The sequence below is a fragment of the Manis javanica genome, chromosome 9 (assembly GCF_040802235.1).
Source record: "Manis javanica isolate MJ-LG chromosome 9, MJ_LKY, whole genome shotgun sequence".
Taxonomy (NCBI): domain Eukaryota; kingdom Metazoa; phylum Chordata; class Mammalia; order Pholidota; family Manidae; genus Manis; species Manis javanica.
Window position 1 is genome coordinate 113,287,424 of NC_133164.1, and position 11,666 is coordinate 113,299,089.

General features: G+C 44.1%; 1 protein-coding gene across 11 annotated transcripts in view; it reads left to right on the plus strand.

Annotated features, from left to right (window-relative positions):
• TNFRSF11A (TNF receptor superfamily member 11a) overlaps positions 1-11,666 on the plus strand; it is a 54,670-nt gene that overhangs the window by 25,172 nt on the left and 17,832 nt on the right. For 5 of the 11 annotated variants that reach the window (XM_073213179.1, XM_073213180.1, XM_073213184.1 and 2 more), the window contains 5 exons: positions 702-827; positions 4,244-4,387; positions 8,574-8,667; positions 9,825-9,919; positions 11,234-11,347. In XM_073213179.1, coding sequence (XP_073069280.1) covers positions 702-827; positions 4,244-4,387; positions 8,574-8,667; positions 9,825-9,919; positions 11,234-11,347 — 573 coding nt within the window. The remainder of the gene's footprint in view (positions 1-701; positions 828-4,243; positions 4,388-8,573; positions 8,668-9,824; positions 9,920-11,233; positions 11,348-11,666) is intronic. The other 6 variants (XM_037015642.2, XM_037015614.2, XM_037015647.2 and 3 more) reach the window with 2 other exon arrangements.

The window sequence follows — 11,666 nt, forward strand, 5'->3', positions numbered from 1 at the left end:
GTGTGTGTGTGTGTGCCTGTGTGTATCTGTGTGTGTCCGTGTATATGTGTGTGTGTCTGTGTGTGTGCCTGTGTGTGTGTATATGTGCCTGTGTGTATCTGTGTGTGTGTGTCTGTGTCTGTGTGCCTATGTGTGTGTGTCTGTGTGTGTGTGTGTGCCTGTGTGTATCTGTGTGTGTCTGTGTATATGTGTGTGTGCCTGTATCTGTGTGTGTGTGTGTGTGTGTAGTGCTCTCTGGTCAAGTTCATCACGAGCCCACATGTATCTTGGGCCAAAGAAGTTTACCAGGTTGACAGAGGGATTCTGAAGATGGGAAAGGAGGGGTAAGATAAGGTTCCTCTTGCTTAGCCCCCAGGGGACCCCTCAAGTTGTGCAGGCATCAGTTTTAAAACCATTGTTCTTTTCCTTAGTAGAGGTTTGGGGTAGAAACAGTGATCTTTTTTTACTTGGAAGAACTAACAGGCTGCTCTGACCATGGGCAGCCAACCCAGGAGGTGCTGTGTTAGCCAGATGGGAGGGATGAGGAGCTCATCACTGTGAGATGTGGCATCGTTTATGTATCGTATTGTCTTTGGGGGACTTCCTGGGATCATGGTCATGGAAGTGATCCAGTAGATTGGTACATTTTTGTTGCTTTTTGGTGTTTTGGGTATTTCTGCCCAAATTGGGTGATTGGCACATTTTCTACCTTCTAATTTAAGGAAAGTACATGTCTTCCAAATGCACTACAACCTCTGAAAGTGTATGTCTGCCCTGTGGCCCTGATGAATACTTGGACACTTGGAACGAAGAAGATAAATGCTTGCTGCATAAAGTTTGTGATACAGGTGAGTCAGTCAACCAGCGGGAAGTGTGTGAATGATATTTTTAAATATAGCAGTGCTGTCATGGGTTTGTTTCTTTGCCTCAAATTTTTTAAAAATTATAGTTTATGTGTAGGAATCAGGATCAAAATAGATATCTCAAGTCTTCAGCTAGAGGTTCCTTTCCCTCTTTGTTTCTTCTCCCCATTCAGTGTATTTGTTGAAGAAACCTTGCTGTCAGTCCTGTGGAGTTTCCAGTCTAATATTTGCTGGTCGCATTCCCTTGGCATCCTCTAGCACATTCTTCTGTCTCCTGTATTTCCTGTAAGGTTGTTAGATCTAGATGGCTGATCAGAATCTGGTTTGTTTTGCTTCTTAGCCTTTTGGCTAAGATCAAGTACAGAATTTAGTGTGGGGCTTTTGTTTGTTTCTGGTGAAACTCCTTCACTGTTGGCATGATGTAGTTACTGTACATATCATAGCTGTTTTTCTCTTTTGTGTTATTAGCAGCTACTGATGGTCATGGCCTAGATCCATTTTCTTGGGGGCTCAGAAAAGTGGTGTTCTCATTCTGTCATTCCATCTTCATTTATTAACTGGGATGCTTTATAAAGAGAAACTTCCCTTATCAACTGTATGTTACCCTGAAGTATAGTGTAACCAGGAAAGGCAGAATGATTGTAACTTTATTTACTACTTTCCAAAATAATGATTTGATCACCCAATCTTTCTACAAAGGATTTGTATGAATATTATGACTCACGTATTTAGATATATTTGAGGTATTCGAGGTATTTCAGTCTATTGCAGGTTACTGGTTTTACTGGTGCTCAGATTGTCTCACCTCTTCCAGGTGGTCCCTAGTCTTTTGAGGTGACCCCAGGTGTCTTTAAGAGCTCCCATGCTTAGGCTTATCTCAGACACTTCCTGCCCTAATCCCAGAATCAGCCATTTCTCCAAGGATTCCTGATTGCTTTCAACGGAGCATCTGACATAGCAACCTCAGTTCAGGCACTAGGAGGCCTATTGACGTTGGACTGATCCTTGTTTATAGGTCTTTTTCAATGGACAGAACTAGGAAATAGGTTTTCTTTCTTTCTTTTTTTTTTTTCAGCGTCCTCATTTTCTAATGTATTAGAGACAACTGGTAGATTTCGGCCAGAGAAGGTTACATGGAAACTCCACTGAGCAGAAGCATCTGATCAACTCTTTTTTCTTTCCCACTGCTTAGTAATGACTTTGACTCACTGCAGTCTCTTGGAAATAAAGATTCATTCTGTCTACTGCCAAAACTGATTATAGCCCAAAACATGGTGCATTAAGATATTTAAAAATATGTCAACATTTTCCCTCACCACACAGGCTTACATTCACTTGCATTTGAGTGGGCTACTGGAATTAGAATTTTCCAAGGAAGTGACATTGTCCATGCATGTCCAGGCATTATGTAGATGTTTATACATATTGGCCTTGGTCCCGCAAAACTGACCGGGGCCTTGGACAGTGGTCACAGAAAGGAATGGAGATGTCTCCAGGTTCGCCATGCTCTGGTCTGAAAAGAATAGGAATGAGAAATAGGCTGCTGGCTGCAACGTGAGACGCTGAGGAAGGAACAGGGTTCTGTCTGACTGGTTGGTTTTCCCTTGGAACTCTGTCCTGTCTGCTCATGCTGCCATAAAAGAACACTACAGACAACATTTATTTCTTATGGTTCTGGAGGCTACAAGTCTGAGATCAGGGTACCAGCATAGTTGAGTTCATGGCGAGGGCCCTCTTCTTAGTTTCAAGACATCCGCTTTCTTGCTGTGTCCTCACACAGTGGAGAGCAGAGAGATTGGAAGCACGCTCTGGCAGGCGGGGCGGGGGGGTCTCTTAGAAGGGCACTGATCCATTCATGAGGGCCCCAGCCTGTGACCTAATCACACACCAAAGGCCCTACCTCCTAATGCCATCACACTGGGGGTTAGGATTTTAATGTAGGAATTGCGAGGGGACACAAAGATCCTGTAAGTATTCAGAAATATAAAGTACAAGGGCCATTTGGACATTCCAGGTGAGCTGGGTCCTCCAGGGATGGAAGGTCTGTCTGAAATGTTATTGCCTTGTAGTGTGTGTGGGTGTGTATGTGTGTATGTAGTTGATTCTTGTTATTCACAGTAGTTGTGTCCAATAAAGTCACTGCAAACACTGAATTAGCAAATCCTGCTCCTGTGAGCCTCTGGTCAATATTTTTGTCAGCCAGTCAACACATAGCCTTCTTTTATGTGTGTTTCTGTTTAAAGATACTTCACCTAATAAATATTTTGATTCATTAACAGTGAATTCACAACCAGCAGCACTATAATGCATGCCCGAACAAAGCTTACCTAGCACACATATTTTCTCCATCAGATACATCATTTCTTTCTTGGGCTTAGGACACTGGACAGCATTTGAGTGCTATGCTTGCAGGCCATTTTAAGCAGTGAAATCACCCACAAAAAGCACAAACATGCCAAAGCCAGGACACTAAATAGACCACAGATAGGACACTTGTTTCCAGTATGAAAGCAGAAACAAGAAGGCAGAGGTCCTTCAGCTGACCTCGGCTGGGAACACGCATACTGAGTGAGCCAGTGGCTCAAAATTTTTGCTGTTCTCTGTGCATCAGATAATGATGGCAAAGGTGCCAGGAGTATTGCTTTGGGGGTTGCAATTAAATGTTAGTGATAGGCGATAGGTGACATTGTAAACGTGAATGGGAGAATAAGGAGGCTGGATTGTGTGTGTGAGCATTTACCTCTGTTCCACCAAGACGGGAAAGGGCACGGAGATTTGGGGTTAGAAGGGGATGGCTTTGTTATGTGTGGTGAGAAGAGACAACAAGCATGTCATCTTAAGTACTCGCGGTAGAGAGGAATCCAGGTATGTCAGCAGGCCCAACCTCTGTACCTTGTCCATTTATCTAATTCCATGATGACTCCTGTTTTCACAACTGAATAATCCCGTGGCCCTGCAGGATTCCAAGGTGATTCCCCAGTTTCCAGAAACTCGATTCTATTAGGCCCAGTCTAGCATTAGTATTAAGAATACGTATCACGTTTGAATTTGCTAAAAATCAAGACGCTCTGGAGCCTGTTCTGTATTAGCCAGAATAGTCAACAATCAACTCCCCAGTCCTTCATCTTCCTACTAATATGAAATTCGACTTAAAAAAACAACAACACGAGACTCTTAATTATTAAGAGATTAAAAGGCCTTCTGGGGTGTTTGAGTGGCGGCGCAGGACGTAAGTGTGGGAGGGACTTGGGGAGTTCCTGACACCCCGCGTCCTGAGTGATGGATGCGTCCGGAGCCAGCCCGGGCCGCGACTGGGTGATCGCGGGCCAGGGCCGAAGGGGCTGCCTGGAAGGGGTGTGTGCGCCTCCTCCCGCTGCCTCGCCCCTGTCTCTCTCCCGCAGGCAAGGCCCTGGTGGCGGTGGAGCCCGGCAACCGGACGGCCCCGCGGCGCTGCGCCTGCACCGCCGGCTACCACTGGAGCGCCGACTGCGACTGCTGCCGCCGCAACGCCGAGTGCGCGCCGGGCTTCGGCGCCCAGCCCCCGGGTACGGGCTGGGGGCCTGCGCCGTGCGCGCTCCGCAGGCGGGCAGGGAGGCGGGCCCGAGCGGGCTGTGGACGGCGCCAGGTGGCGCTAGAGTAGCTTCAGGACAGACCCCGCGACAGGTTCTTCCTAACGCATTTGTCCGGGCAATGCAGGGGGTCTCAGACCCTTTACTTACAACTTTTGCAAGCCTCCGACGTTTGGAAAGCCGTGCACCCCCTGGGATATTTTTAACTTGGAAGCTGACATTTTTTATTACAAATTTCAAGGGTTGGATAAGGACTTCGTTTCCAGGGAATTTTAAAGCAGTAACACTTTTTAAAACATTCAGTGAAATCTAAACACCATGTTGATTTGAGAACATCGCCATCCATTTAAAATGGCACTAATCGTCCTTAATTTTATTTTTGGAAATTCTACTGTTGGGAATTTACTTTTCCCTCCTTTGGTTTGTATGCATTTCACCTTCCCCACAGAATTTTATCCTAACATATTTTTGTGCCTGGAGGGAGTTTACTAATCACCCTTTCATACACCTTCACATAAATATATACCTATTTGAAATCTTCATTTTACAAAATTTCCTGTGACTCCAGGTTCTCAGGGTTGTAAAAGCACTTCCTCTGGACTAAGTTGTTGCTAAGTTGTCAAAAATGAATACATTATATTTTGCTACAATTGTAAAGGTAAATGCTGTATGAACTTCATAATGAGTTTTTTCCAATTAGTTCATATATCCATGGTTGAGTATTAATTATTGCTAAAATGTAATTGAATTCAACATGAATTCTATTTCACTAAGTGCTGAGAAACTTGTGCACAGAAATAACTAAATGGCTAAGGAAACCCTTCAGTTACAGGAGGCTCACTCAATTATTTCAGCACCTTCTAAGTTATATGTCCAGGATCACATAGTGGTGTGAAATCAGAAGTTGTTTCTCATGATCTCTTTCACTTAAGAATTCAGTGGGTCATCAGTTTTGTTGGAAGTAAAGAAATAGAAATCTTTTTTGACTTGGAAAGGTGTTTCTCAGGGTTGTTTACTTTACCATTTTCTGGAGAATATACTAAGGCAGTTTTTTCAAGATACAACAAATGATTATTTATACATGCTAATCTTTCACTTAGAGGCATCTTGTTTTAACCCAGAACACTTTGACAGGATTAGGAAAGTTAACAATATTATTCATTTCAATTCATATTGAGGAAAATGTCCATCACAGAGTCTAAGGGCACAGCCAGTCTTTATTACCCAATGAATCAACCCAACCAGATGAGATTTCTCTTGGCAAAAGTTTGACTTGATTTTTGAATTACTAAAATAAATCTCCCTGGGATGGCTAACCGCCTTCTGAATTTCGATTCTAAGTTGAACAAGGCCCACAGCCTTCCCACAAGTTTGTCACCTGTAGGAAAGAAAGGGGCTGCTGCCTTTTTCCTGATGGCCATTCTGCCTGCCCAGTTCTTTTGGGAATGGTCCATTCTTTGAAAACAGGTGGAGGGGTGAAGTGGATGAATGAAAAATCACCACTGCCCTACCTTGCAGTGTATTTAAATTCAGAACAACTCAACCTGGCCCCAGATGCTCCATTTCTGTTGTCACACTGCCCTTGGTAGATAAAGACAGAAGCTGTGCTGTTACGGGTTGGTGCGTCTGGGGAGGTCTCTCCCTGCGCACCAGGTGAAGCAGTAGGAGAAACTTCAGCCTGTACGCGGGAAGGTTTCGACTCTAGACAAGAGAGAATTCTTGAACAAGTCCGATTAGTGTAGGTAAAGGAGGAATTCATTAAAGCAAATAGCAGGGAATGGCAGCGGCCTTGCAGGCAGCAGAGAGCAAGGAGGAACAGAGGGAGGAAAGGAAAGATCACTGAACTCCTGCTCAGCATAGGGCAAAACCCTTGCCAACCCCTGAAGCCAGGGTCACCTGGTGTCCAGTGTCCTCTTGAACCTGCTCGGCATGGGAACTGAGCCCCTACCACTCCAGGACTTGGGGGGAGCCACCGAGCACTGGATGCCATGAGACTGTGTTCTGAGAACTTCCCAAAGGCAAAGAAAGGAGATTTTCAGGCAGGCTACTAAAGAGCATGACCGTGCAGCTTCAGTCCTGTCCGAGTCACCCAGGCGACGGGAACCTGGAGCCTCAAACCCGAGCTCTCAGCAGCCCCTTCCTATTTACCTGGAGTAGAACAGAGACAGAGTGAAGACTTGTGCTTAAGTCTGGAAAACAGAATGAAATAGCAAAGTAACAAAGACACTTACCAGTGGAACATCACAGAGACAAATGCAGTAAGTTAAGCAGTGACAAGTCTTTATTTAAGGCAAAAGTATACACTCAAAGACAGGGAGTGTGGGCAACCTCAGCGAGGAGGCACACTTGAGGGTTTGGGCTTTAGAGTTTTTAGGGCCTTTTGGGTAGGGGACAGTATAAGGCATGATGTATCCAGGTGATTCATAATTCCTTGGAAGTTTTGTCTTAAGAATAGTGTTATTTAGGTGACTGTGTTGACCCAGATCTTGGCATGCTTTATCCACAGAGGTGCATTTACACTTTGGAGATCTATCTCCTGTCCTGGTTACAAAGTTACTTAATTAATTAAGGGGCTTGGAAGAAAAGGAAGTACAGCCTATAGGTTAAGTTAAAGAAGAAGCTGGGCCTTTTCTGCAGATTAAGGACATTTTACAATAGCCTGATGCTTGCCCCATTTCCCTGCCCTACATCAGTACTAAGGTGTTCTGAAGGCAGAGCTCTGCCATCAACACTGTTTTGACATCTCAGAGGTTTGGCACCAGAGCAGGATTTGTAGTGAGAGGGGGAGGTATAGAACCTGCAGGATGCCCCTGCTGCGTCAGTGTTACAAAGAGTAGATAGTCAAGTGAAGTGTATGGAAAGTAATGCCCTTAAAGCCATGTGTGCCTTGCAGCTCCTTAGAAAGTCTGTTTTTAAGGTTACTCTTAGAGTGTATTTATCTTCTAAAAAGCTGTTTGAATTAATGTGAGTGACTATGTATGAACCAGGCTTTTGTTAATATTAGTTTTAAGGCAAAACAAATTGCTTAAGAGGGACACCTTACATATTGAGGCAATTGCAGAAATCAAGACTTAAGTAAGAATATACTACCCCCTTGACTTCAGACAAAGAAAATGTGATTTCTTATTGTAGTGTTTCATTCATGCAAATAAATCACAGAAGTGCTACTAATTTCAAGAGTGATTTGGGGTTTTGGCTCCAGCCAGTGGCCTGGTTCTGAGAGCCACTGTTCTTCCGTATCAGCATTGCCAAAGTGTCACCATGTGCCCACTGCAGTAAGAGTAAGAGGCATAGGAAATCTAAGACATTTCCTATTTTGATAACGTGGTTTATGAGGAATATGAGAGAGCTGAAGAAAGTATACTCACCAGGGTCAATGCCTGTTTTCAGTGCTAGGGTTGAAGGCAGGGGTCCGAAATCCATTCCACCACTTGTGTTTGTGTAACTAGAGTTTTACTGGAATACAGCCACATCCATCTTTTTTTTAACATAATGTCTGTGACTGCTTTCATGCCACAAGTAATTGCAGCAGAGATTGGAAGGCCTTCAAAGCCTGAGGTATTTATTTACTAGATGGCCCTTTATAGAGAGCATTCGCTGCCAACCCTTGGTTTAAGAAAAAGAGATCCATAGGGTTTTTTGTTCATTTTGAGAAAATTTTGTTGCCAATAACTATTGCCACTCCAATAGTTAGACTGGTGAGATTAAGCTGGTCAGGACAAGGAGTTTCCCATAAAAGAAATAGAAGGACTGCCATTCTCTGTAGATTGAGGCTGATGTAAGCCCAAAGGCAGAAAGGGGAGAGCAGACAGGTGCCTGGTTGGAACAAGTCAGACAGCAGGCTCCCCAGCTAGGAAAGAAAGTACTGGTGACCAGGACAGTGGCTCTGACCAGCAGAGGGTCAGGGGGCCTAACTTGGACGCTGGCATTAGTGGGCTGACACTGAGCCAGTGACCTCTCTGAACACAATTCTGTGACCTCCCACAGGGTGGTGAGCCTCTGAAGGCTGCGGGCATTGAAGCACCACCTCCGGAGGGCAAGAAGCGGGAGGCAAGAAGCTGAGGGCCGCTGGTGGCCTCTGGCTCCCTGGACACCATCCCGGCCAGTCTCTGTGCCCTCCTGTGTTCTGTTCATTCTTGTTTTCCGTTTGTTTTTTCGACAGTGCAGCTCAACAAAGACACGGTGTGTGAGCCCTGCCCTGCCGGCTACTTCTCAGAAGCCTTTTCTTCCACAGAAAAATGCAAACCCTGGACCAAGTAAGTGACAATGGAGCAGTCAAGAGAGTTTGTTGATTTTAGGCAGCTCACCCGCCACTGGCTTGCCTGCTTTGAAAACAGACGGGTTCAGCTTGGTGACGGGTTCAGCTTGCTGACGCTCCCTCTCGAAGCCATGTTCACTGTGGAAAACGTCTGTCAGTTTGGCGTGGGGAAATCAAACCAGTCCAACCGGTCCTCAAGCTGATGGGTGACAGGAGCTGTGTATTCCTTTTTAGATTCAGTTTGACTGACTCTTTGGCTTACAGTTGCAGCTTTTTTTTCCTTTTTCTGATTTTACTTAGTGGAAATGATTTATGATGTTTATTACCTTCACTCAGCACTCCCACTTTTCTCAGCTTCCCAACACCACTGGTTTATTTGTCCGGAGATGTGTGTGCTGTGTAAGTGATATATAGATGCCTCCTATCCACATAAATGTTTGAATGCTGTAAACACCTTGGGTTTTTTGTTTCACATAATATATCCTGAAGAAAGCACATTCTATATGAGTTCCCTTAGATCTAAATATGTCTTTTTACTGCTATATAGTATTTCATCATAGAGATGTATGGTAATTTAGTAAGTTCCCTATTTTAATAGTCACTTAGGTTGTTCTCAGTCTTTTGCAGTAATACATAATTTTGCAATGGTTCGTCTAATATAAATACTATTTCACATTTATGTGAAAGCATCCATAGTGGAATCCCTGCGCTCTTTCATTCACTGCATGCTTGTCATTGAATACTAATAATAAATGTAACAATTCTTTTGGTTGCCCAGTGTAGCAATTCTCATTAAATATTTATCCAAGTTTTATGTTGAAAAGATTTTCTGTGTTCTCACTTTAAAAAGAACATCCTTCAACAGTTTATCACTTAGCCACGGCAACTGAAACATTTGGAATCTTTTTTACCGAAGACACTGATCTCTTCTCCTTCGCACCATCCTCTAGAGCTGTCCTTAGAGAACACCGGCAGTGGTTGCCTTCATTTATTCATTTGTCCACCTTTATGATGTGTAGACAGGCACTGGAGCTTCAAACATCCAGGAAGACCTGGGCTCCTCTCCTGAAAGAGCTAGCAATCTAGGACAGTCGAGTCTTTTTTTTTTTAAACAAGAATACAAAACTAAAGCCCTTAACTGCCTTTCTCCCACAGCTGTACCGTTTTTGGAGAGACAGAAGCACATCATGGGACTGATAAGTCTGATGTGGTTTGTAGTTCTTCTCTGCCATCTGAAAAACCACCAAACGGTACGTTTAAACAGAGCACATTGGTTGGTAGATGTGCCCAGACTACTCAGCTCTTGTAGATTTCTCCTGAATTTCATGCCTTATCTGGAGGGGCTCATCTCTCCCCTGTTCATCTCATCCTGTCCTTGGCCAGCTCAGTGCTTCACTTTAATCAGTATTTTAATTCTGGACATGTTGTTTACTTGATCATTTTCTGTTCTGCAATGGATAAGTAATACTGTATTCATTTGTACAAAAAAAAAAAAAAAAGAAGAAGTAATTGAACTGCAAGCATGAATTTAAATGCCCAGATATGCTTGGATGGTAATGCTCACAGCTGGGGTGTCTGTGGGAGATTTGGTCCCCAACCAGAGTCGGCAACTTGTTAGAATATGGCTACCAGTATTTATGGAACATTTCGTAGATCAAATTAATATTAAGCATGGTTGCAAAGGCTGACAGAAGGCTGAAAGTGAATGGTGGATGCTGGTTGTCCAGGTGCATGGGACAGTGTGAAGAGCGTCCAGAGGGCACAGTGCAGGAGATGGCACAGGTGGCAGGAAGACCCTCCTAAAGAGGCAAGGGAACCTAGGCCTCAGAATACTGGGGTTAATGAACTTTGAGAGAATCAGGGGTTTAGATGTGACATTTTGGGACACAGGACATCAATGCATTATGATATGGTGTTACACAGTCACAGCAGTATTTTCAAAAGACCATTTAAAATAACCCAGGTAATGAAAAGTTATCTTAACAAGGAGAAAAGGAGAGGAAAGGCGAGAGTCCCAAAAACCAGGTCACGTTAACCGAGAGTTTATAACAAAAAAGCTGATCGCCGAGGGATGAGAAGAATGGCTGAGTCCATACTGCGTTGTAGATGAAGCACCTGTAACGCTTCACAGGATGGCTGTGGTCTGTTCGCATGACCAGCAAAACCGTGATGCTGTGTTGTTATTTGGAAAGAGATACGATAAGGGGCTTCCTTTTGCCTCAGAGGCCCTCCACTTGGAGAGATTGAGGTGTTCTGTAGGGAAGCAAACTTGGAAGTGGCTGGCATGGTAAACGTGACGAGGGCTGTTCTGAAGTAGAAACTCTTCAAGGTGGTCCTGGGCTGGCCTCCCACAGAGCGACGCAGACAGCAGGTCCCGGCTACGTGACAGCCCACCCTTCTGGCTGAGTCCTCTGGCAAACCTGCTCTCAGGGTTGGGGACCTTCATACTTTCCTGTTCCACCATCTCTGATGCTGGGGTTTGATATAAAGGGTTTTGTTTTTTAACTTAGAGAGTAAATTAAATCATCTTCACTGCTGTTTTTCCTCATTTTCTTCCAATACAGAACCCCTGATTTACTTGCCTGGGTTAATTATTCTGCTTCTCTTCACATCTGTGGTGCTAGTTGCTGCCATCATCTTTGGCGTTTATTACAGGAAAAAAGGGAAAGCGCTGACAGGTATTGCGTCTATGGTGGTTTTGAAAATTAATTGTAAAGAAAATAGACCCATTTCTAGTATGTGCTTTGGAAGATGCACATTTTGCCCACTGACTACCTCTGGTGATGCGCTTATCATAGATGCCTTGAGATGATTGTGCTTAACCTAAGGGGAACCACCCCTCACACTTAATTCACGGTTCTCTGGCCAAACAAAAAGTCATTGTGCCTGTTTATATATAAGCAAACAAAATATTCTAGGTTCAGGAAACAAATTACTCATAAGCTCTGTGTTTATGTTGTATAGATTTTGCAGCATCCTATCTCCAGGGGCTTGCTT